Source organism: Pseudopodoces humilis, chromosome 6, assembly GCF_049639895.1.
Source record: "Pseudopodoces humilis isolate 2021_Gansu_Grassland_sample_001 chromosome 6, ASM4963989v1, whole genome shotgun sequence".
Taxonomy (NCBI): Eukaryota; Metazoa; Chordata; class Aves; order Passeriformes; family Paridae; genus Pseudopodoces; species Pseudopodoces humilis.
In genome coordinates, this window is record NC_142205.1 from 11728098 (window position 1) to 11749830 (window position 21733).

At 37.5% G+C, this 21733-nt stretch overlaps 1 protein-coding gene across 1 annotated transcript in view; it reads right to left on the reverse strand.

The window, feature by feature from the left end:
* Positions 1-801: 801 nt before the first annotated feature.
* The window catches only part of MAN2B2 (mannosidase alpha class 2B member 2), a 28960-nt gene continuing 8028 nt past the window's right edge, over positions 802-21733 (reverse strand). Inside the window, exons 4-19 of the mRNA XM_005517853.3 lie at positions 19830-20002; positions 18436-18551; positions 17281-17458; positions 15866-16064; positions 13188-13378; positions 12140-12326; positions 11168-11301; positions 8855-9111; positions 6707-6898; positions 4731-4983; positions 4517-4627; positions 4212-4404; positions 3400-3552; positions 2922-3034; positions 1959-2076; positions 802-1035 (exon numbers count right to left, since the gene is read on the reverse strand). Coding sequence (XP_005517910.2) covers positions 941-1035; positions 1959-2076; positions 2922-3034; positions 3400-3552; positions 4212-4404; positions 4517-4627; positions 4731-4983; positions 6707-6898; positions 8855-9111; positions 11168-11301; positions 12140-12326; positions 13188-13378; positions 15866-16064; positions 17281-17458; positions 18436-18551; positions 19830-20002 — 2663 coding nt within the window. The 3' untranslated portion in view covers positions 802-940. The remainder of the gene's footprint in view (positions 1036-1958; positions 2077-2921; positions 3035-3399; positions 3553-4211; positions 4405-4516; positions 4628-4730; positions 4984-6706; positions 6899-8854; positions 9112-11167; positions 11302-12139; positions 12327-13187; positions 13379-15865; positions 16065-17280; positions 17459-18435; positions 18552-19829; positions 20003-21733) is intronic.

The following is a 21733-nucleotide window of genomic DNA, read 5'->3' on the forward strand; positions in this document are numbered from 1 at the left end:
TTGGGAAAGTTAGTTGCTCTCCAAGTTTCCTTCAGCTGCTCAATGAGATCTGCTTAGAATTTGCCCTCACTGCCAGTTTAGCCTCTCCACACAGTATTCCATAGTTAACTTTGACTTGCTGCTGTTGGAACATTTCCTGCTACCACTGTGCACATTCTCTGAGCCTGAGAATGAATAAAGTTCACAGCATCACAAGAACAGTGCTCCTCCTTCAGCTTACATGATGAGTCAGTTACTGGCCATGGGACAAGACACCTTCTACTGTCAAACTGGCTTCAGTTTACCTTGACCACAAGACACATATCTAGGACCCAGATTCCATCAGGAAAATTTCATCAGTTCTGAACCTTAAAGAGACACAATCTAAATGAACTCGGGGCAAAGGAATACAAACATTCCATTTCAGTTTACAGCAAAGTAGAAACCTTGCAGTTGTTTCCCAGAAGACAAAGCAGCTGAAACACAGCAGGCATTTCTCCTTGCATGTAGGAATAGAACAACATTTGACCAATCACTATTCTGTGATTTGGAACTCCTCTAACAATAAAAACCTTAAGAGAAGACTCTTGGCAGCACTGTAAATTAGAAAGACAATTCAAGACTGTAGGACTAATAAGATTTTCTTAGTGCTCCACAGTGAAGCATCATAGAAGCAATCACTTTAAAACCATCAATAGCAAGCAAAAAAATATTCAACATGCTCACTCTGCAACACAGGTCTATTTTGCACTGAACAAGTTTCAGAAAAGGGAAGTTTTATATAATGAACTGAAAGAAACATCCACACCTCAGGCCAACAACTCAATTAAATTCAAAGTTTATTCCAAAATGATTTTTTCTTTCATTAACAGCAGTAGGAATTTTTTTCAAGATCATCACTTGTATCTTGAAGCAAAACTTCAAAGATATTACATATTCACCTGGAATACATCATCAAACATTATTGAACCTGAAAGTACACGAAGAAAGTCCTTATTTCCTTTGGGTGAACAGTTACTATAAAGTCTTCTGAGGTCTCTGTGCTGTTGAAGAATCCTGTAAAACACAAAAGCATTGATAATTTATTAAAGCAGCTTTATTCAAATGGATATGTTATTCTATCACATCAGTTTTAACTCATCTCTTCCCTAAAAGCTAGTGTTTGAGCAGATTCTTCTCCCTAAAACTCCAAGTAGTATAGAGCCTAAGATGTACCCTGTACCCATTCATAATATTAAAATATTATATATATATATATATATATATATATATATTATTACAACTTCTTTTCACACATTGACTTACACAGAAAATGTGCAGTGACTCCCCAGTCATGCACCTTTTCTTCATCATGAATACAGAGCAAGCAAGCTCTGAGCTGCAGGTCAAATAGAGCTCTAAACTCTCACCTAGCCCATTCCAAAACCTCTGCAAGCTTTTAACAAGGCACAATATATATGTGACAGTAGGACATTGTCCAAAAAACTAACTGGAATGAGAAGTAAAATGAGGTCACCCACAGCACTGGATCTGAGTGTCAGCCCCAACTTGAATCATATCCACAGAGTCCTTTAAGCTGATTACAGCAGAGATTTTTAACTGAAGTTGTGTGTTTTTTGCACCACAGGCTTAAACTTAGATAAACGCAACTCATCAGCATCTGATAAAACCAATCTGTGTCACAAATATGAATTCATAAAGTAGCCACTTCTATCTGGACAAAGAAAACTCCAGAAACATTCCAAGCTTTTGAACACTTCTAGGCAAAACAAGCTATTGGATAAATATGACAGTCAGGTACTTGCACGGAATCTTTGCTAAATGTTCCTACCTGCTGGCTGTGACAGGTACCAGGTCTGTCATACAAAACAGTAATACATTTCTAATCTTGCAATTTAAAAAAGTATTTTTAACTAGACTAATCATCAAGCTTCAACAGTTAACAACAATATGGACACCAAACACGTTATTCCACCTACTTTTGCCTGGATATTGTGCAGTCTTCCATTTCCACCGCTCCAAAGTGTTCACATCCCAGGTGCCCGTGAGGGATCGCTCTTCCACTGCCATCACGGATCCCAATCCCTTTAGCAAAGCCTGGGAGTAAAGAAAACACCAGGAATCAAATGAGAGTTCACAGACAATAGTATCAACTCACCAGCCTAGTACACAGTAAGACCAGATAGAATTTTCAACTCTAGCCTGTTAATTACAGCAGAGAGACTTTAAAAATCTTCAAGGTCAGGCAACACAAGGGCAAATACAAATTCACTGGGCTTCAAACTAAGCTGAGGTGCTGAAAACTTCCTCTGCGTTGTAGTACAGAGTCTATTAAAAGGGCTGAAACTCACACTCCCCCTTTTACTGAAATAGAGAATCCTACACATCCTACATGCTTCTGTCATGACAATCAAAATAATAAACCCCTGCCATGGAGTATAAAGTAATTTACTTCCATAGGAAAGATCAAATAAACATGAAACTGAAAAAAAAGCGAGCACATGATGGAAATGACAAAGTTCGAACAACGCACAGAAATCAACTGTAAAGAAAAAAAATGTTTGCCTTTAACCCTGTCCATGTTTCATTAATTATAGGTACAATTTTCAATAACTAAAGAAACAACAAAACAGAATCCTACTCTCTGGACTGGTTAAGGTACTGCAGGTTAGGTAACTACCAAGAGCTCAGCAGATCCAGTCCTACCCATATTTAGCATTTATCTTCATGCTGTGCCTACTGCAACTTCATCTGAAGTAATGCCTTCTCTGATGCAAAGCCAAGGAAAAAAAGCTCACTTCCCTCTGAGGTTAAATTTCTATAATACTTTTTCATCCATCTTTTGTGTACTTCATAGTACACATGATGTGTCATTCCAGAACCATTCCTCTCTGGAATAAAAGCACCTCATTTGCTATTCTGTCTTGAAGGGTTAGATTTACCTTTAAATCTACTATCACAGGCTGAGACAGCACAGGATCCTCTCCAACTTCATACAAGTGTCTGATTCTTAGCAGGACACGACTGAAATCTGCATCACCTTGCTTCTGTTTACCTTCAAAAGAAATCAAAATGTATATATTTTCTTACTTTAAAATTAAACCCAAGCATTAAACATTTTTTTTAAACTTTAAACTCTCATAATTTGAACTTAGTTCCTATTTTTTAAAGTTAGCAAGAGGACTGATATCAGGAAATAACCAGCTCCCACTTTGACAGGAATGTCACTAACAGGCATGAAAAACTCATGCAGGAGAAATATTTTACTACTTGAGCAGAGAAATAATACAGCACAATTAACTTTCTTGACTGAGGAATTTAACGCTTTGCATAAATAAAAATACTAGCCACAGAAGAGAGAAAAAAAGAAAACCAGCTTATTTAAGTGTAACATCCAGCCACCTCTTTGAAGGCACCTACCCATGTGGATGCTGCGGACCTGCTCTGCATGATTAGAGCTGTACCTCCACCCTGGAATGCTCAGAGTCTGGAGATGAAGATTAGGTGGCACAGTTACAGGCAAATCATGGACTGAATTCTGTTGAAGTTGTCTGGGTAGCTTTGGTTTATCTCCTTCATGCAAAATAAAACAAAACAAACATTAAAATCCATCACACACACAAGCCTGGCTAGGACACTGTGGAAGGGTAAAGGGCTTTTTGCTTATTCTGCAAAGGCAGAGGCAAAATAGATAACATGCTTTCTCCTCCAAGGCCTTTCAAGATACAAAGCAGGAAGCAGCATGATTTTAACTGCTAGAAAAGTCTGTCAGAGCTTTCAATAAAACAAATTTCACTGCAGTTTGGAATTTCTATTTCACTACCAGGCTTCAGTTTTAGTTGATAAGGTGAACAAGTATTTTTAAAAGAATGACTCAAAAATGGTCATTAAGGACTCAGTATCCAGGAAGCCAATATATGGTGCACTACCTACTTTGGACTAATTCCCTCTGTGAACGTTTTGTTCTCATTAGATGCTTTAAAATTTATTTTCCTCTGAAAGTAGAGATAATTATATAACAAGAGAAATGTTTCATATACTTGGACAACATCCACGTTTGAAATTAATGCAAAGTAATTAGCAAGCTCTAAAGCTCCCTCCTAACTCACTATATACTAACTCTGCCTCACAGGAGGCTTGAAGTCTGCATTTAAAAACTCAACAGCATAAATCAAAGCAACATAAACAAGCCATTCAGATGCTAAAGATAGCACAGGAAGCTGAGTGATTACCTGGTAATGCTCCAAACATTACTACTGGCCTATGCTCTAATGCCAGTCCACTTGTCCGATACAAAGTATTGGTGGCAGCCTTGGTTCCTAAAATAAGCCAAATTACTGGGCGAACCACTGAGGAGTCATTCAAAGTGAGATTGTTACTCAGGTCCCACTGAAGGTTGTTCCACAGTCTCCTGTGTAGCATCACCTGTATTGGGAAGGTAAACATCACAGCAGGAATCAGCCATCAGGTTTTACTTATATTATCTGCTACCATGAAATTATGCTCACCCAGAAAAAGAAACAAAAATTTGTGTTACCTCAACTTGTCCATTCCCTTGACTTGATACACCATGAGATCTTTCTGCAAGCAGCATCAGTCTTGTGGTATCATCTTCAATGTAGGCAGTCTGGACCATTGGGTAATAGTTCTGTAAACACACAGCAAACCATGTAGAGATAATATTATGAGGAATTAACCAGGAAACGCAGAACAAAGACACAACTGACTTTGGATTACACCTTTGTGCCTACCCGAGCCACTGTGTTATTCACATATGCCTTGAATGGTCTTTTCTGCATCTGATATCCGTTGTTGTCAGTATAGAGAAGTTGTCTGGTGTTCAAATTTGTGCTTGTTCTTAGAATTGCTTCACGATTTAATTCCAGAGGCCCAACACTGTATTCTTGCTCTATCCTATGGCAAAGCATCTTCCCATCATAGCCTTCTGGTACTGAATACAGCCTGGTGTACACTGCATATATATAGTCCTGAGAAGTAACATTGCTATGAAAATGAGAGGAAGGATGCAGAGTTTAGAAAGTGGAGCACTTGACTGATTATGACAAAACTTGCAAGGCACTCCTCATGTCATCCTATGCAGACTTTCTTGCCAATTTTTTATTTCATGTACAAATATTTTTAATTTCAATTTAACTTTCAAATATACAAATATTCAACCAGAATAAGTGATATCCTGTAAGTTTCTTTCACACTACAAGTGCCAGGAGGCTTCTTCATTTGATTACAAAGACTCTGCTTTTCTCAAAATTAACAAAAAATTAAAAAGTTATTATGACTCCCTAAGCAACATATTCACATTGTACAGAATACATGCATTTTTTCAATCTGGGTGATATCAGCTTTGATGCAAGAATTCCACACTACTTTCCAAAGGTCCTCCTCAACTACAATCCTTGAGCAACATCATGTAAAGCAAAAGACTTCAACCAAACAACCAGATGTAAAAGAGGGTAAAAGGTTTGTAGACTGATAAAATTTTAACACAGAAAAGTAGCTAATTCATCAGGGGTCAGAGTGACCTTATAAAGAATTTATTTCTCCTTTCTCTAATTTGCTTTCAAGATAGGTATTCACAGCTACTAAAATGTATCATTATATCCAATTTCCATCCATGTAAGATATTAGTTGCAATATTCACTGAGTTGTACAGAACCAGTTTCTGAACAGAAGTTGCCTTAAAAAATGTACCACAGAGGATCACCCTAAACAATCTCCACATCCCTCCCTCCCTCCTGCAGCAATGTGTTTTAGAAGCGGGCCCATGTGAACCTCACGAAGTTCAACAAGACCAAGTGCAAGGTCCTGCACCTGTGTCAGGGCAATCCCAAGCACAAACGCAGGCTGGGCAGAGAAAGGCTGGAGAGCAGCCCTGAGGAGAAGGAATTGGGGGTGCTGGTTAATAAGAAGCTCAACATGAGCTGGTAAAGCATGTGTCACAGCCCAGAAACCCAAACATGTCCTGGGCTGCCTCTGAAGCAGCACAGCTAGCAGGTCAAGGGGGGCATTCTGCCCCTCTGCTTCCCCTCCATGTGACCCCCACCCACAGTACTGCAGCCAGCTCTGGGGCCCACAACATGGGAAGCACCAGGAGCTGCTGGAAGGAGTCCAGAGGAGGCCACAAAGATGCTCAGAGGGCTGGAGCAGCTCTCCTATGAAGACAGTTTAGGATTTTTCAGCCAGGAGAAGAGAAGGCTCTGAGAGACCTTAGGGCAGCCTTCCAGTACCTGAAGGGGACCTGCCAGAGAGCTGGAGAGGTACTTTTGACAAGGTCATGCAGTGATAGGACAAGGGGAAATGGCTTTAAACCAAAGAGGAGTAGGTTTAGATAAGATGTTAGAAAGAAATTCCTTACTCTGAGAGTAACAACACACCGATGCAGAGAAACTGTAGATGATCCATCCTGGAGGTGCAAAAGGCTCCAGCTCTGGCTAAAGGTTGGATGGGGCTTTCAGCAACCTGGTCTAGTGAAAGGTGTCCCTGCAGAGGGTTTGGAACTGCATCTTTACAGTCCTTCTAACACCAACAATTCTATGATTCTATGATTTACAGGAGGTGCTTCTATAGCAGTACATTCAGCATATGTATAATAGTTCTTTTGTCTAAATCCTAAACAGTACAAATACACAGAGCTTAGGAATAACTGTACAGATGTAACCTCATACATATCTGAGCATTCCAGTGAAGTGAAGCTGTAATGGTGCTGTACCTGTAGAAATACTGGCGTATCTCTGTCATCAAGCTTCCAGACATCACTTCCAACCCCACTGCTTTTGATACTGGAACAGCTGAAGCATTTGGAGCAAATAAATAGTTATCTGAAATGGGTCCTTTCTTTGTGTCTCCATTTACGTGGTACTCAAGGAACTCCTGGGTGAACTGGACAGTCTGGTTAGTCTCCCTGAGAATCCACAGAACAGTAAAAATTATGTAAGTTACAAACACATTTTGTACATGATAAATGCAAAGCTGAACAGCAACAGTAAAGGAGGGTGGAAATGCAAGGTGGAAACAGGAGGCTGGAAATGTAAGGACAAAAGACTGTTTCTTCACAGTGGATTGATTTTGTGAGACTGAGTAAATAAGGACAGCAAAGAATTAAAGTGCTTGCCATTAAGATACATGTCAGTTTGTAAGCAAATAGAGTTTCTATGTAATTTTCTATTTTTGTAGAAGAGAAACATCTTAAGGTTAAACATCTTAAGATGTTTATATTAAACATCTTAATTACCTCATTGTTTTGATGCCAGAGTTGCTAAAGGATTAAAACTACCCATTTCACAAGAATGAGGTACACTGCACTGCACTAACGAATAAAATAATTAGGTTCATTTAACTTTGTAGCTAGGTAAAATCAGCATGATGCAAGTTTCCATGTTTAACACTGGTAGCAATAAAATCAACAGGGTAGCAACATTTACAATCACTCACTACCTACTGTATCTCCTCCTCTCTCCACTGAAGCTTACAGTTTAGCTATTCATGACTTATTATCACAATTTTTAGAAAGTCATATAAAGGCTCTCAGCTATCTGCTCTGCCTTTGGCAACTTGCTGTGAAAATGGGAAAAATCACTTCATCTAGCATATAAATTTATACTGCCAAATATTTTATCTCATATTGATACAGCTACCCACAATTTGTAATAACTGAGGAGAATATCCAAATGTTTTCTACTACTTCTCTTATGAGGCACTTTTAGTGCAGAAGCAGGATCTACAAGTTCTAGCTGTTGCAGCTGAATGTAAAAGGCTTCCCAATTGAAGATCCCAAGTTTTTTCAACCTTTCCTCCCATTCTGACCTGAGGCCTCATTCTTTCCCATTATCCCACTGCATACTTTCTGAAACTCAAGCATTTTGAGCTTGTCTGAAGGCTTGTGAAGAAAGTGAGTATCTCATTTCCCTACATGCTGAATTCCAGCTCTTGCTGCCTGCCAGCACAGGAAAACTGTGAACTGAATTTAGATATTTGTTCTGCACTATATTTCTCATAGAATTTGGAGACAGTTATGATCTGGAGGCACTCTGAGAAAATACTTATTCCAGGGCTCTTAGATAAGGTCCAGCTATACTTTTAAAGCTGGTTTTAATGATACTGAACAACAAGTTCTTGCTCTAGGAGGCAGAATTATGAATGAAACTGCAAAGGTGAAAGAGATCTAGCCAACACCATGCAGTGAAAAAAGGGGTCAAATATTCCATCAGTTACAAAAGGTGACAATCTGAATCCTGAGCAGGCAAAATTCAGCAAAACTGCACTGAAGCTGAAGAAAATGCGCCAATTCACATCAGCTGAGAAAGACCATCTGAAAACCTCAAATCTCACCTAAATCTTGATAATTCTTCCATTTTATCTACCTGATTAAATGGAAACTCCTTAGTTAAAAGTTTCCATTCAAACAGTTTTGTAGCTTTCTACCACAGAGTGATATGGACTTGCAAAACAGTACTTAGTATAAGTAAGCCCTTAGTTCATCACTTAAGGATCATTGTGTAGCCACAGTATATGTGCTTATTTACTAATTTTTAATAAAAATGCACATTCGTAACCCTCTTTTGTTCTGAAGTACACTAAAACTCTGCTGATATACTAGTTATTACTGTGGTATGTCATCTCAGACCAACTGCAAAGTTAAACAGGGCAACAACACAGAACTAGTATGGAATAATGCCTGTGCTGATGTGGAAGTGTCCTGTCAAAAGGAGGACATGTGGGGATAAAAAATAATTTTAAAGACTGCAAAGAATATTTTGTTGAGTCTTGGAATTAAGACACATCACACAGTCCTTGGATTTATTTTTATGAAGTATTTCATAAAATCTGAAACATTATTGAAACAAGCAGGCAATCTTACCTGTCTGTGATGCTGTGCATCAGGTTTGTGTTTTGGTCAAACACGATCTGGTAGCAGTTGTTAACCACAGGAAACAACCGTGGACTTCGCTGATCTGCACGAGTTAAGTCTCTCCGCTTGTACTTGACTGAGCTCCCAATAAATGCAGACTGTTTACCATCCAAGGGTTTAATACTGTATTTTCTGTAGCTCAGACCACTTACTTCAACTAGGATATACAGATCATAGGTGGACTGGGATTCCACGGAGCTTTGAACCTGTACATTAGTATACACAAAAATGCTTCATTACAGAAAATTAATTGGCAAGGCAATTACCTTCATGTGCTGTAAGCCCTAAATTATAAAAATTAGCTTCTACTTTAATAATAACTTTCTAAACATGCAATTCTTATAATTCTAAATTATAATGTAGATCCATGCTGTTTTTAATTGGGAGCCTGGTAAACTTGGATTAAGCTGAGCCTTACTAGTGAAGGAAAGTCACTATGCAAATTAAAAGGGTTATTTTAATGTGAATATGGAATCACAATTTAAGATTACACTGTAAAAATGCCTATAAGAGCAGATATAATAATAATAATAAATTAAATTGATCAGTCAAATGACAGAAAAGAGAGCGAAACACTAGAGACATGACCAGTGCGAAAAAAGAAAACTCATGACAAGAGAAGGAAGCACCAACATGGACCCTCACTTAAGGGAAGGCACATGAAAAGGAGATAGAAGCATTTAACATCCTTTTGCACAGTAAACAGAACACCAGTGTTATGTAATACTGAAATACGTTAAACATCAGTTTTAAATCATCTTTCAATTACACATATCCTGCCCATTAATGTTACATACTTTAGTACTACTTTTGATTTGGAGAAAGAAAATGGGGCTAGATAAATACTGAACAGATTCTATGGACAAAGAAGCTAGTTACAACTAACAAGCAATTCAAGCAAGCTGTTTGTATCTTCACACTGTGGACTGACATATGTCCAGTTACACCACAGACAACCTAACAATAGTGATATCAGCAGAGTGTACTCCCATTCTCTCCCTTCATGATACTCGTGCATGTGGTGCAGAAGGCAGCAGAGCACTTGCCAAAGTTTCAGTTCCTCTCAGCTGTGTATTTACACAATTGTCCTGAGCTAAAGTTTTATTTCTCACAAAAGGAAAAGAGTGTGTAATATGCATGCACTTTTGAACTGCACATATTGGAATTAAAAGACCCCAAACCATCTTGCCATAACTGCTAAAGAGATTTTACTTAGCCTCAAGTGACTATCCATATGCATATAAGAATAACTTCTAGCAACCAAGAATACAGATCAACTTGGTACAGTGAGTTCTGCCTCTTTAAAATAAGGGCAACGTACCTTTAGGACTTCCTAAATCCTGAATAAATGCCTTGAATAAATGTCAATCTTGTCTTTGTATCTTACAAGACAGAAGTAATTCAGACAGAATGACTTGTGGGAGGTAAGTGACTGACAGGCAAGCATGACCATGTGCCAACCCAAAGAGACTGATGGTTTCCAGAGGAAGGCAGTAAGGTCCTGTGCCATCACATGTACAGGTACAGGACAAGGGATAGCTGCTGTGCATCACCACCTGACTACAATGTGCCTTCATGCACCGTCACAGTCATAAGCCACAGGTCACAGAAACTGTGCAGCTGGCAGAATTGGCTGAGCTATCTGGCATCACAGGGTCAGAGGGGAGCATCTGGAATTGCATCAGGCCTCTTCAGGCCTTATGTGCAGAAAGCATTCCTGGAGGTTTATCAAGCCACTGATGATGATGCATTCTGTACAGCAGAGAAAGGCTAGTGCTAGCTTTCACTTGAGGCCGCTTTCTTCCCTTCCAGGGAACAGCTGGCTGTGTTTTGGAGCTTGGCTATGACAGAATGAGCCATCAAATGGTAGCTGACTGACACCAGTTTCTAAGACCTACATTTCTTAATTCTCTGCTTCTCCCTCCCCAAGGCAATCTGCCAATTTTACTAAAAGGGCTGTCAATTGTAAGGCAGTGCTTCTACATAAAAAGATTTATTTGAAACAGTGTTTTTTAGAGAAAGAAAAATAAGGTAAGAAGCACCAGGTCACACACAGCAGACATGCAAAGGACAAACCAAACACACTACAAGAGCACTAAGTCCTTTTGGACAGTAAAAAAAGTCTCTTTGTTGAGACAACAGGCAAGTAAAAAAACCCTTGAAGGACAAGTAGGAAAATCCCACTTGGACAGGAGGTAGAATCCAGCCAATGAAAATTGACAAGTGAGAGAAAAGCAACAGAAAGAAATAAAGTTGAAGTACCTGTGCTGGCACAGAATATCCCAGTTCATCATATACACTCATTGCCTCATTGCTGACAGAAACCGTGACAAAGGTAGTGATGTTCCATGCCAGTGGGTTATAGACAACAACATACTGGTCAACATCTGTAGCACCTTTGTGCAAACAAACAAAACTGGCAGTCACTACATTATGTATTTTTAAAACGTGGTATTAAAAAGCATTTAAGAAATCTGTCTAGGTACAACTATCTTACAAAATTTTAACAAAAAACCCTACAGTAAAACTTCATGACTGAAAAAAGGAAAATATTTAATAGTCCTTCATAAAAACCTCTTTGCTTCATTCTTCTATGCTCAGCCTAATCAAAAAAGATCATGTATACAGAAAATGACACCTGAGTTGAATGTAAATGCATTTAGTGAAGATAAGCTGCTTGCAACTCATCATCATGCAGTATTAACTTTATCAGAGTTATACAGAAGATCAAATGAGAAGCCTAATTTAAAAACAGCCCTGTAAAAAACCAAATCGGTCTGTTGCACAGCCCACAGCACTGCTTACGTCTGACAGTTTAAAAAGTTTCCAAAGTAAAGATAAAGGGGAGTGTATGGTCTTTAGAATAAACTTCTTAAAAATCCTTTTGCATTTTTTACACAAGCTGGCAGTACATTATAGTAAGAACATTACTTGACTCTGTTCTCCTTATCATGTAATGCTCTGTTGCAGACTAAAGTTAGTGACTATTCTGATCAGCACCTCTTCTTCCCCTTGTTTTACATTTGAGATCTGAATCTGAGAGCCAGGTCTAATATATGCAGGTAGAGTTCTGTGTATCATCAGCTGAGAAATCCTGTGTCTCATAAAGCAAACAGGATTTTCTAGCCATGGTTCACAGAATATAGATGTACATAATATGTTAAATGTTTTGGAAGAAAACATGATAGCTTTCATAAGGTAGCTTGCAAATTGTTAAAGCTGTGCAAGAAGTACCTGGTTTTCCTGAGCCTTTAGTGTAAACAGAAGAATAGACCTCCCCATTCTTCTTCGCGTTGTTGATATCAAAGATTATGGAAGCCATTAGCTTCTTTACGTTGAACATTCCATACATCAAGTTATTCATGTACATGTCCTTCACCTTGGGAGACTCTGTGCCTGTTACGCCATCGTGGTGCTGGACCTTACATTTAGAAGTAATTTGAAAGGAACAACAGGATGAAAACTTCAGGTTTGCATTTGTATTAACATAATCGTCAATTACACTCCTGACACACAACTTAAAACAATAAGGCATGACAGCTATATTCAGATTCACATTTAGCCTACTCTGAATTCCTAAATACTGAATGAAGTGGTCAAAGACAAGATGAATACAGGTTTCCCTCTATACATATTTCTCTTTTAATATACTGAAGTTACATCCTTAGAGGAAAAAACCAAACAAGTTATCAAAACCAAGAATGCAGCAAATATACTGTAAGAAGACAGGTTTTTCATTTCCTACTTGGATCTGGTCGGCACAAAATAATTATTTTGTAAATAATAGTGCAAAAGCACTGAGGACTGCAAATCGTTAATGATACAAGACTAATCACTTAGCTGCTGAACTTTGAAGAAACAAATCTGCCCTCTTCTAACTTGAAGAAGTAGAGATTATCAGTAGTTTTCAATTAGCTCAATTTTTGTTTGGTTTTTATTTACTTTCAAGAACAATTCTGTAAATAACAAAACTAACACAAAGAAAAGGAATTTCATAGCAAAGTTTGAAACCACATACCCTTTCACTGGTTGAAGAAAACATTTGCCAGTAACCATGTCTTGAAAGCATGGTTAAGGGGCTGAACTCATGTTTCAGGACTTCAAGCAATTCAGAAGCAATTTAAGAAATTGCTTTATTTTTACTTATGACTTGCAAAAGCGGGAAAGTTATTTCCAAAAATATAAAAGCAAATTTGAGACACTCCAGCTGAAATGCTCATGCAAACTTTTCATTTGGAAAATAAACATTTTCATTCAAAGCAGAAAATAAATCGATCTTTACCTCTGAAACTGCCCATCTAAGACTCTGAAGTTGCTCTAAGGCTTTACATTTGCAAATAGAACCTTCTGGGTGTTTCTGGACATACTGTGTAAAAAAGGATTCTCCAGCGTAAAGCAGTGAACTTGCTCTCCTTGCAATTCCTTTTAATGTGCTCCGAGAAGTATAAAACCCAGTCCATGCTTGGAATGGCTCTGTTTAGAGTGGAACAGATCCAAAACACATCAAAATACCACTTCATTTATTCTACTACTACGACTACTACTACTACTACTACTGTTCAGATTCTTACATGAATCCTACTGGGGATTTACACAGCAGTCATCAAATAGAAAGGTCATAAAGCCTACAAGGAAACTCAGCCAGGAACATGCATTTTGAAAAACTATCATCTCTCCTACAGGCCTAGTAACATGCAAATTTGATACAAAGCCAGTACCAACCAAGTTAGCCTGTGTTCATTATGAAATTTCCTTCTTGTGGATCTGCACAAAAGAATTTTCCAAGTTTCACTGAAGTATATATTATTATTAGTTGTTAATAAAATAGATTATAATCTTTGGTAATGGCTTGATATACGCACTCTACATTTCAACCTTTTGGGGTTGAAGGGATTTAGCTTAAATTTAATTTCTTCAAAATGGAGTAGAAACACTGAAATGATGACTCCAAACTACTGCAGCACTTCAAACTACATCAAAAGATGCCCTCAAGTGGTTACTGGAAAGTATTTCAATATTCTGTTTGTGTTAATGTTTCAGTATCCCATAGAGTGAGCTAGGAAAACAATTATTTGCTTTTAAAACCTTCAAATCTCTCCTTAGGGGTGGGAGTGTGTGTTTGTTTGGGGGCAGTTTCTCTTAAAATACACTAGTGAGAAAGAGGTTTTCCAGAAAAAAGTTGCAGAAAGTGTTTTCCAAAGAGCATACATGCAACTGTAATAATCTGCTATCAGCCCAAGAGCAAAGGCAACAATTAGAAAATAGGATCTTATGCTTAAAAAACTTCAGGACAAATTATTTTTGGCCTGAAAGGTGCTAGAAGTTTCAAAAGAATTAATTCCATTTTAGTTTTCAATGTTACAGACAGAAGAAGCACACATATGTAACAGCACAGTACAATGAATGCAGAGTAGAAGGAAATACTTATCTGGGACTTAAAACTTTTGAGTTTCCAGATGTCATAAGTGACACTCAGCCCAACAAGTGACTCACAAAAAAAGGGCATAGCAAGAATAAGAGAGGATTAATCATCAAGAAGCAAAACAGCATGTGGGAGAAACTGCACTCAAATCTATACTGCGATTGCAAGGCACAGAAAGTCATTTGGGGAAAAAAACTACATCTCTGTGTGGGCACCCACCTGGAACACTGAAGGTGCTGCTATTATGCAAACTAATAGCAATTGAATCCTGCAGGTAAATTATGCCAAAAGATAAAGGAAAGAGCCCAGATGTAAAAGGATATTAGCAGTTAGAACTGGCAATGCTTTTATCTGCAAGTTGTTAGAAATGACACAATCCCTAGAGGGAGGTGAGGGAGTCAGGGATCAGTCCATGCCATGATTCACAGGAAGCAATGGTTATTTTTATTCATTGAAAAGTTAACAGAGACATTACAGAACAGTCTGAAATATACGTACACAGCCAAAAAATGTGATGAAGCACTGGTAGCTACAATTATACAGAAAGGTGCTTTAATGAAATCAATGCTATTTTTAAAATAAACCAAGCAATAAAATAAATTAATGAATTTAGAAATTGAGAAGCTGTCTGTGTCTTCTCTCTGCATACCTTGATATGAGGTCTAAAAGGGTAAATTTATTGGGGAAAAGAATTAAAGGGATGTTGGGTATGACATGATGTATTTTGTCTTTTTCTAGTACTTTTCAGCTCTGCTTAAACAGCTAAATTAGTGCAGCAGGTAAGATGCAAGCAAGCAATAAGGAGCTGCAAAGAATTTTTATAACACTGTATTACAAAGTTTCAGAAATATTGACAGTATTTTTTACTTGTTTAGACTTCAGTTGTAAGAAAATTATTCCCCACCCCAGAATTTCAATCTTTTTTCTTTAATGAAAAAGGCAAGGTTTTCTCTTACAGGAGACTATGGGTTCATCCACATTAGTATTTTGTTTGGATCAGGTCATTCTTATCTAGTGTGCCTTGCTTTATAGAAAAGATTGGATCTGGAGCTCACAAACTGGATTCCTGATGGATGCAACAAGCATTAATGGACATTCAAATCTATATGACCAGATTATATATTTCCTGCAATTACCTGGAGCATGGACACCAAATCCTCAACACTGACAGGTTCACTTTGGGAACACCCATCCCACTGTAGTAACACAGAACTACCCCAAGAGCTTTCAGATTGCCTTGGTCACCTGTAGCTTCTCCAGACATTCATATATTACTCCACATCATATCTTCCACCTCTGGTTTAAGCTATGCATAATCCAGTTATTTTATACAGTAAAAATGAGACATTGCTCTATTTGGTCACACATCCATCTTTTTTACACAACTAAGCTCAAATCAACTTGTCTGTTGATGACACCTCACAGAGAGAACAAATCTTATAAAAAGACATTTTTCTTCTTTATTTCTCATTTTCCCTTATTACAATTTTACCTATGTACATTTGAGGCAGACATTAGGCAGCTGTGAACTTGATTACCTGTTGAATAAGGAAGAAAGTCTTGAGAGTCCCGAGTTTCCCATGTAAGATTCCTGCCATAAACCGCTTGGAAGTAATCACTGACAGTGGCGTACTGGACAGTCACTCCAAACTCAGCAGAATGCTTGTTAATATATTCCACCAACAGGTCCATGTTAGAGTACTGAACAGATGCATTAAAGAACTGTTTGTCACAGCCCTGAAATCCCAAACATAGAACAGCCAAATGACTTTAGGTCACATAATTAAGGAGGATAATTTTTAACACTAGTCTATGTCCAGGGGTATTTCTTTTGATTTTGACTGCCCATATAACTGATATTAGTTACAAAACTATCAAGACTGACTGAGCAGGCCTACTCACACAGATTGTCTGTAATCATGAAAAAATCATGAAAAAGCATAGAGTTCTAGAACTATATATTCCCTCTACTTCTTCCCATAGCATTATCTATCAAAAGCACAGAAAACCAGAAGTTTTCTTACATTACTGCAAAACTGTGTGTTTGGATCTAGATGTTAGGGATTTATTTGTACTATTTGAAATTTCTCCCCATTCCAGCACAATTTTCACTATAGCACAACTACAGTGTTATATTCTACTTCTCTCTACAAAAATAATAAATTCAGTATAACCAACAGTGTCATAAACACAGGAGAAAAACACATCAGTGACTCAAAGCTGCATCAGTCAGAAAATACTGTGGTGAAATAGCCCATAAAGAACACACATAATCCTTTAATATTGTAATCATGAGACCTACAGCATCCACCAAAATTAGAAACCAGACTGTACACTCAGTTTAGGCAAAGTTATTCTTTCCTAAGGACTTGAAAACAGCAAGAGCACATCAGTGCTATACGTATGTGTAGGACGTAATTAACACAGCATACTGCTGAAGAAAGTGTCTGGATGACCAAGCTGGGATATGGTTTCTTATGGTTCTAGCTAAAATACAAAGACTGTATGAGAAAATGATTGCACATCTGAAATCTACCTAATCATGTCAACCTAAGTGTCATACACTTTCCTATAAGGCTATAATTTTTGTTAACACACAGTTATGTTGGGCTAAACAGTTAAAAAAGTAGATCATTTAAATAGACAAAGCAAGGGGTGAAAAAAGGAAGCAATACTGCAATATATAGTTATGCAAGAAGTTATCTTTACAGTTTCGTCACTTTTTTTTTCTATATTGAGTAGGGTGGAAGACTTGATAGACAACTGCCAGGCTATACAAGGAAATTTTAAGTATCATTACTAGTCAGTCATTTGGACTGCAATTATTAGAAAAACACTTCACGTCACATGGTTTGTACCAGCATTTCTGCAGTACCTACTGCAGCAAGTACCATCCACTTATAATCTGGAGTGTGCTTGTCTCTTCTAAAACAAACGCTGACCAAGCACTTACCCATGGCCACAACACTTCCTCTGTCTGGAACCAGGCTGCTCTCTCCTTAATGTTTGCCACCATGGTTTGTGCATACAGGTGGAGGTTAGCATCTGTAACAGGGAGACTCATGTCTGGATAAACACCATCCTTCGGTGGATCTGGGAAAGTTGCAAATCCATTCCAAAAAAATCCTGACCTAAGCAGAAAGAAGTAAGCAGAAAGAAGTAAGCTGTAAACAGGATTTACTCAACTGGGAAAAACATATCAAAAGGTGCTGGTGTAAAATGCATATACCCAGGGAATAAGAGGCAAAAAAAATTCCATTTATATTCATTGCTAGTATTTAGATTTAAGTATTTATTTAGGGTTGGAGGTAGGAAGAAGAGTCTCCAGTTTTCTTTGAACACTGTCCAACTTTTCAAGTCAAAGAATCCATAGGACAAATGAGCAAGCTTTGTAACAATGAGGATGTTCCCCCAATTAGAATTGATTTTCAGAGTATTTTACTGGATAAGCCAGTAAGCAAAATAAAGTTTTCAAAAGTTCTGAAATTTCTTCACAAAATAAATGGCAATTTTTTTGTTGCTTTAGTTTATACATGGACAATATACACAATCCCAGCTCAAGATAATGCTGAAAATCTCCCATAGAAAATCAATTAGCAATAACCAAGTCTCTACTGAGTTTCCTGGAGCTTTTAAATCTTTACTTCCAGGCAGAGAAAAAAGACCTCAGTCCTGCTTGTACATTTTATGCTTACAGTAATTAAACTGTTTCACAGTTTTATTCTATTTCTTTTTAATAAGGACTGACAGTGTAAATCAGTCACTGTATTATAAGAAGATGAAAGCCATACCTATGTTTTCAAGTCACCAGGTGTAAGAAAACAAGTGTCAGTATTTAGAGGTATTTTAAATGCCTGTCAGTACAAAGTGTCACTTTTGAGGATTCAATTGTTAGGTACTGAATAAACTTAATTTATTATGGTGGAAAGCTGGGGATGCTTAATCCTTACTCGGATCTACAGAGTCCAGACATCTCCTTGACCTACCAGGCCAGGAGAAAGCAGTAGGATACTTTTGAAAGAAAACAGTCAAAGAAAATGCTTAAACCCCAATAATATAAACTCTCAGAAGTGAACAGTATTTCTGCATATTTGGGAAATCTTTGGACCTGTTTGAAAAAGGTAAGTGTGATGGAGTACAGTAGCTGTACTGATCCATAACATGGGTGAAGATCTGCTGTCTTTCAGATAAGGAAGGAGAGCCCCGCCATACAAACTGAAGCTTCTGAAAAACAAAAGAAGGTAAGAGACCATTACACTTGATGACATTCACAGAAATACGTCATTAACAACTTAAACTTCAGAGTTCCCATCTTCCCTTCCACCACTTTTAATACTTTTAAGTGCTTTTTCTGAGGATTCAATGCCAATGGAACCCCAGGCAAGGTCACACACTATATACAGGAGGTTACATCAGTGCCTCTTTCCATTAGAATTGATGCAGAAGGAGAGAAGGCAGCACACTGCCAGCGTACTAAAATCCAGAGATACGCCTGGCTTATCACAGCTATTACACCTCAGTTGTTTCAATGGAAGCTGAACACCTGTAAGCTAGAAAAGATCCAGATGTAGTCTGACTGCACTGTAGTCAGTGGGAATCAATAATTGATGTTAATGTTTAAATTCTACTGGAGTAGAATTTTACTATTTTGGAAACCTTCAGACTGTTAAGGGCCAGGAAAAAAAAATCATCTAGCTGGGAAAAAATTGTCAAAAACTCATAAAAGTTGTTTTTTTCATAAAAAACAACAGAAAAGAAGTACTGCAAATCATTGCAAACACAAGGTGGTAGGTCCAAGCTTCACTAAATTCAACACAAATTCTGTTGTCTTCTTCAGAGACACTTGACTTTTACCCAAGATTCACAAAAGCTGACTAGTGCCCAGAACATAGTGGTGAAAGCCCCTTATTTTCAAATAATAAGTGAGTAAAACTGGTAACAGATCAGGGCTCACCACAGTGATATGAAAAGCATTTACTGTGTATGGGACACTGTGCAAGAGAAAGCAGAACATGAAAGAAAACCTGAATTCAGCGAAACCATGACTAGCTGCCACTTTAACTGGCCTAGCATCATTAATTTCACAGGCACAAATAAATGTTCCAAGCCTGACAACACTGTGCCCAAAGGTTACACTTTAAACTTGCTCACATAATACCCAACAGATACAAGATTTTCTTAGGGAAAGCTGGAACTCCTAGATGTCTCTGCTTCAAACACTCCTTATTCAGTCCATTCAGACTTGCACATCTGCCTTCATTTTGTGTCTTCTTCAGGCTAGACTACATTGTATCACTGACCGGAAGTCATGAAGACACTAATTGACCATACAACCCAGATTCAATATGTTTCACCATTACCACATGCAATCAGCATGTCACATTTAAACAAAAACTACCTACATTTTCTTGCACAGATGACAGAGATTTGTATCTTAATGTCAAGGTTTAGATTACTGTAGGTAGATGCCAGCAATGGTTTCATTCCTAAGGGTATTTTTACCTTGTTTTTCTGCATGTCAGCCTTCAGATCATAGTCAATACGAGAAATAAGATGAGCATTGAAACCAGCCAGAGCAAAAAGAGTTGGTGTTGTAGCTGAAGCTCCAAAAGGATCAACATGCCAAGAAAACTGAGGCCTGAAGCCAAAAGTTTCATACAAAAATCCATGACCTTCTGCAAAGCAAAATTTGTTTAGGTGAGGAACATTTCCAAAAGTTACTTTTTTAAGTTTAATAGGCATATTGTGTTATAGGTATGCACTTGAAGGATAGCTTCTTGTTGCTGTTTCCCAAAACATTTAAAGTTTTGGGAAATTAATCATTCACAGCAAAAAGCTTAATACTGACAATGTTTATATTGTTATGCCAAGTATAACTTATTAACATTATAAAATACTAATAACAAAAAGGAATTATGATTAGAGACAGGTCTTGAGAAAGGTACATAGATACAGATCAGATTAAGGCTGTTGTAAAACAACAACCTCGGGTTTAGTTTAAGTTTGCTCAAATCATAAACCCCATTCTCAGAAAATTTCAGTCTCATTTTAATGACAAAGGGACAGGGGAAGCAAGCCATCCTCTAAACAAAACTAGCATGAATATGATTATCAGTCATCTGAAAAGAAAAAAGCCATAGGTTAATAGTGAACTTGATACAGGATGTTATTTACTACTAATGTTACTAATGTATTTACTAATGCTACTAATATAAAAATATGTTTTGAAAAAAGAAACCCCTAAACTAGGAAAGCCCAGACAACAGCATGAACACAGAAAATTCATTTGAATCAAAGTAAAACAACCAGGAAAGCAGTACATTTTATTTGGAACTTAGGTATATTGCACTTGGATACGTATAATAATAATAAAAAAAAGACAGAAAAAGAAAATTGCAGATCATTATGTCATAGTTACAGAATTATGCTCAGAACTATTTGAAAATACACTCCCTGGCTTGGAATAACTTAATTTCAAATTTTAATATAATATCATAACATATTCAATTCTAATAATATTGATCATAATCAATAATAACAACAACAATAATAATCAATATCAATCATATCAATTTTAATATCATATATTTGAGTAAGTGAGGCTGCAAGGGCTCTTTTCACTTTGTCTTTCCCATGGTTAATGTCTTCCCTAGCTAGAATATTCACAATGTGTTTAAGTATTCTGATGGAGGCATATTTGAAGCAGAGTTTTCCAAACTTCTCCAAAACCCTGGAATTCTGGACAGACAAGAGAATACATGAAATCTAGACCCCAAATATCTGCACTGGCTTTCTCTTCTCAACTTGAACTCCACATAATCCATTTTCTTTGTATGTTCTCAAACTGAGCAGAATGCTTTCAGGAAAAACAAATGAGAAATTTAAAATACATTAATGTTTTTGTTCCCAATGACTAAATTATCAAACTTGAATTTTCTTTTTTTTTGAATAAAGATTATGTTTACACAGAATGAAATGTTAAATTAGAAATAATGTTTTTTTCAGCTAACTCCAATGAATAGAAAAGCTGGGTTTGTGTTTAACAAAAGGACTCTTCATTTTAGTTTCTATTTGGAGAAGTCCTAGGTTCAATGTTCTAAGCCCATAAAGCAACCTTGCAACACAGGAGTTGGATAAGAGGAAAATAAAGTTCATGTCCTCTCCTCCTCTTGGCTAGATTGTAGCGAGGTACTGAAGCAGCTGCTAATCCTGTGCTCCTGATAAACACTGACAAGCACAGAACAAAGCCAGTGGTGCTGTGCAGTCAGATGCAGAAAATAACAGAAGTGTTTTCTGTCCCTTAACTGTCCCATGTAGGAAGCTGCCCAGAGCGTAGCCCTGGAACAGGCAGAGTTTCCATCAGCCATGGCAGCTGGTGCTAACACATCCCCTCCCTGCTGCGCCCT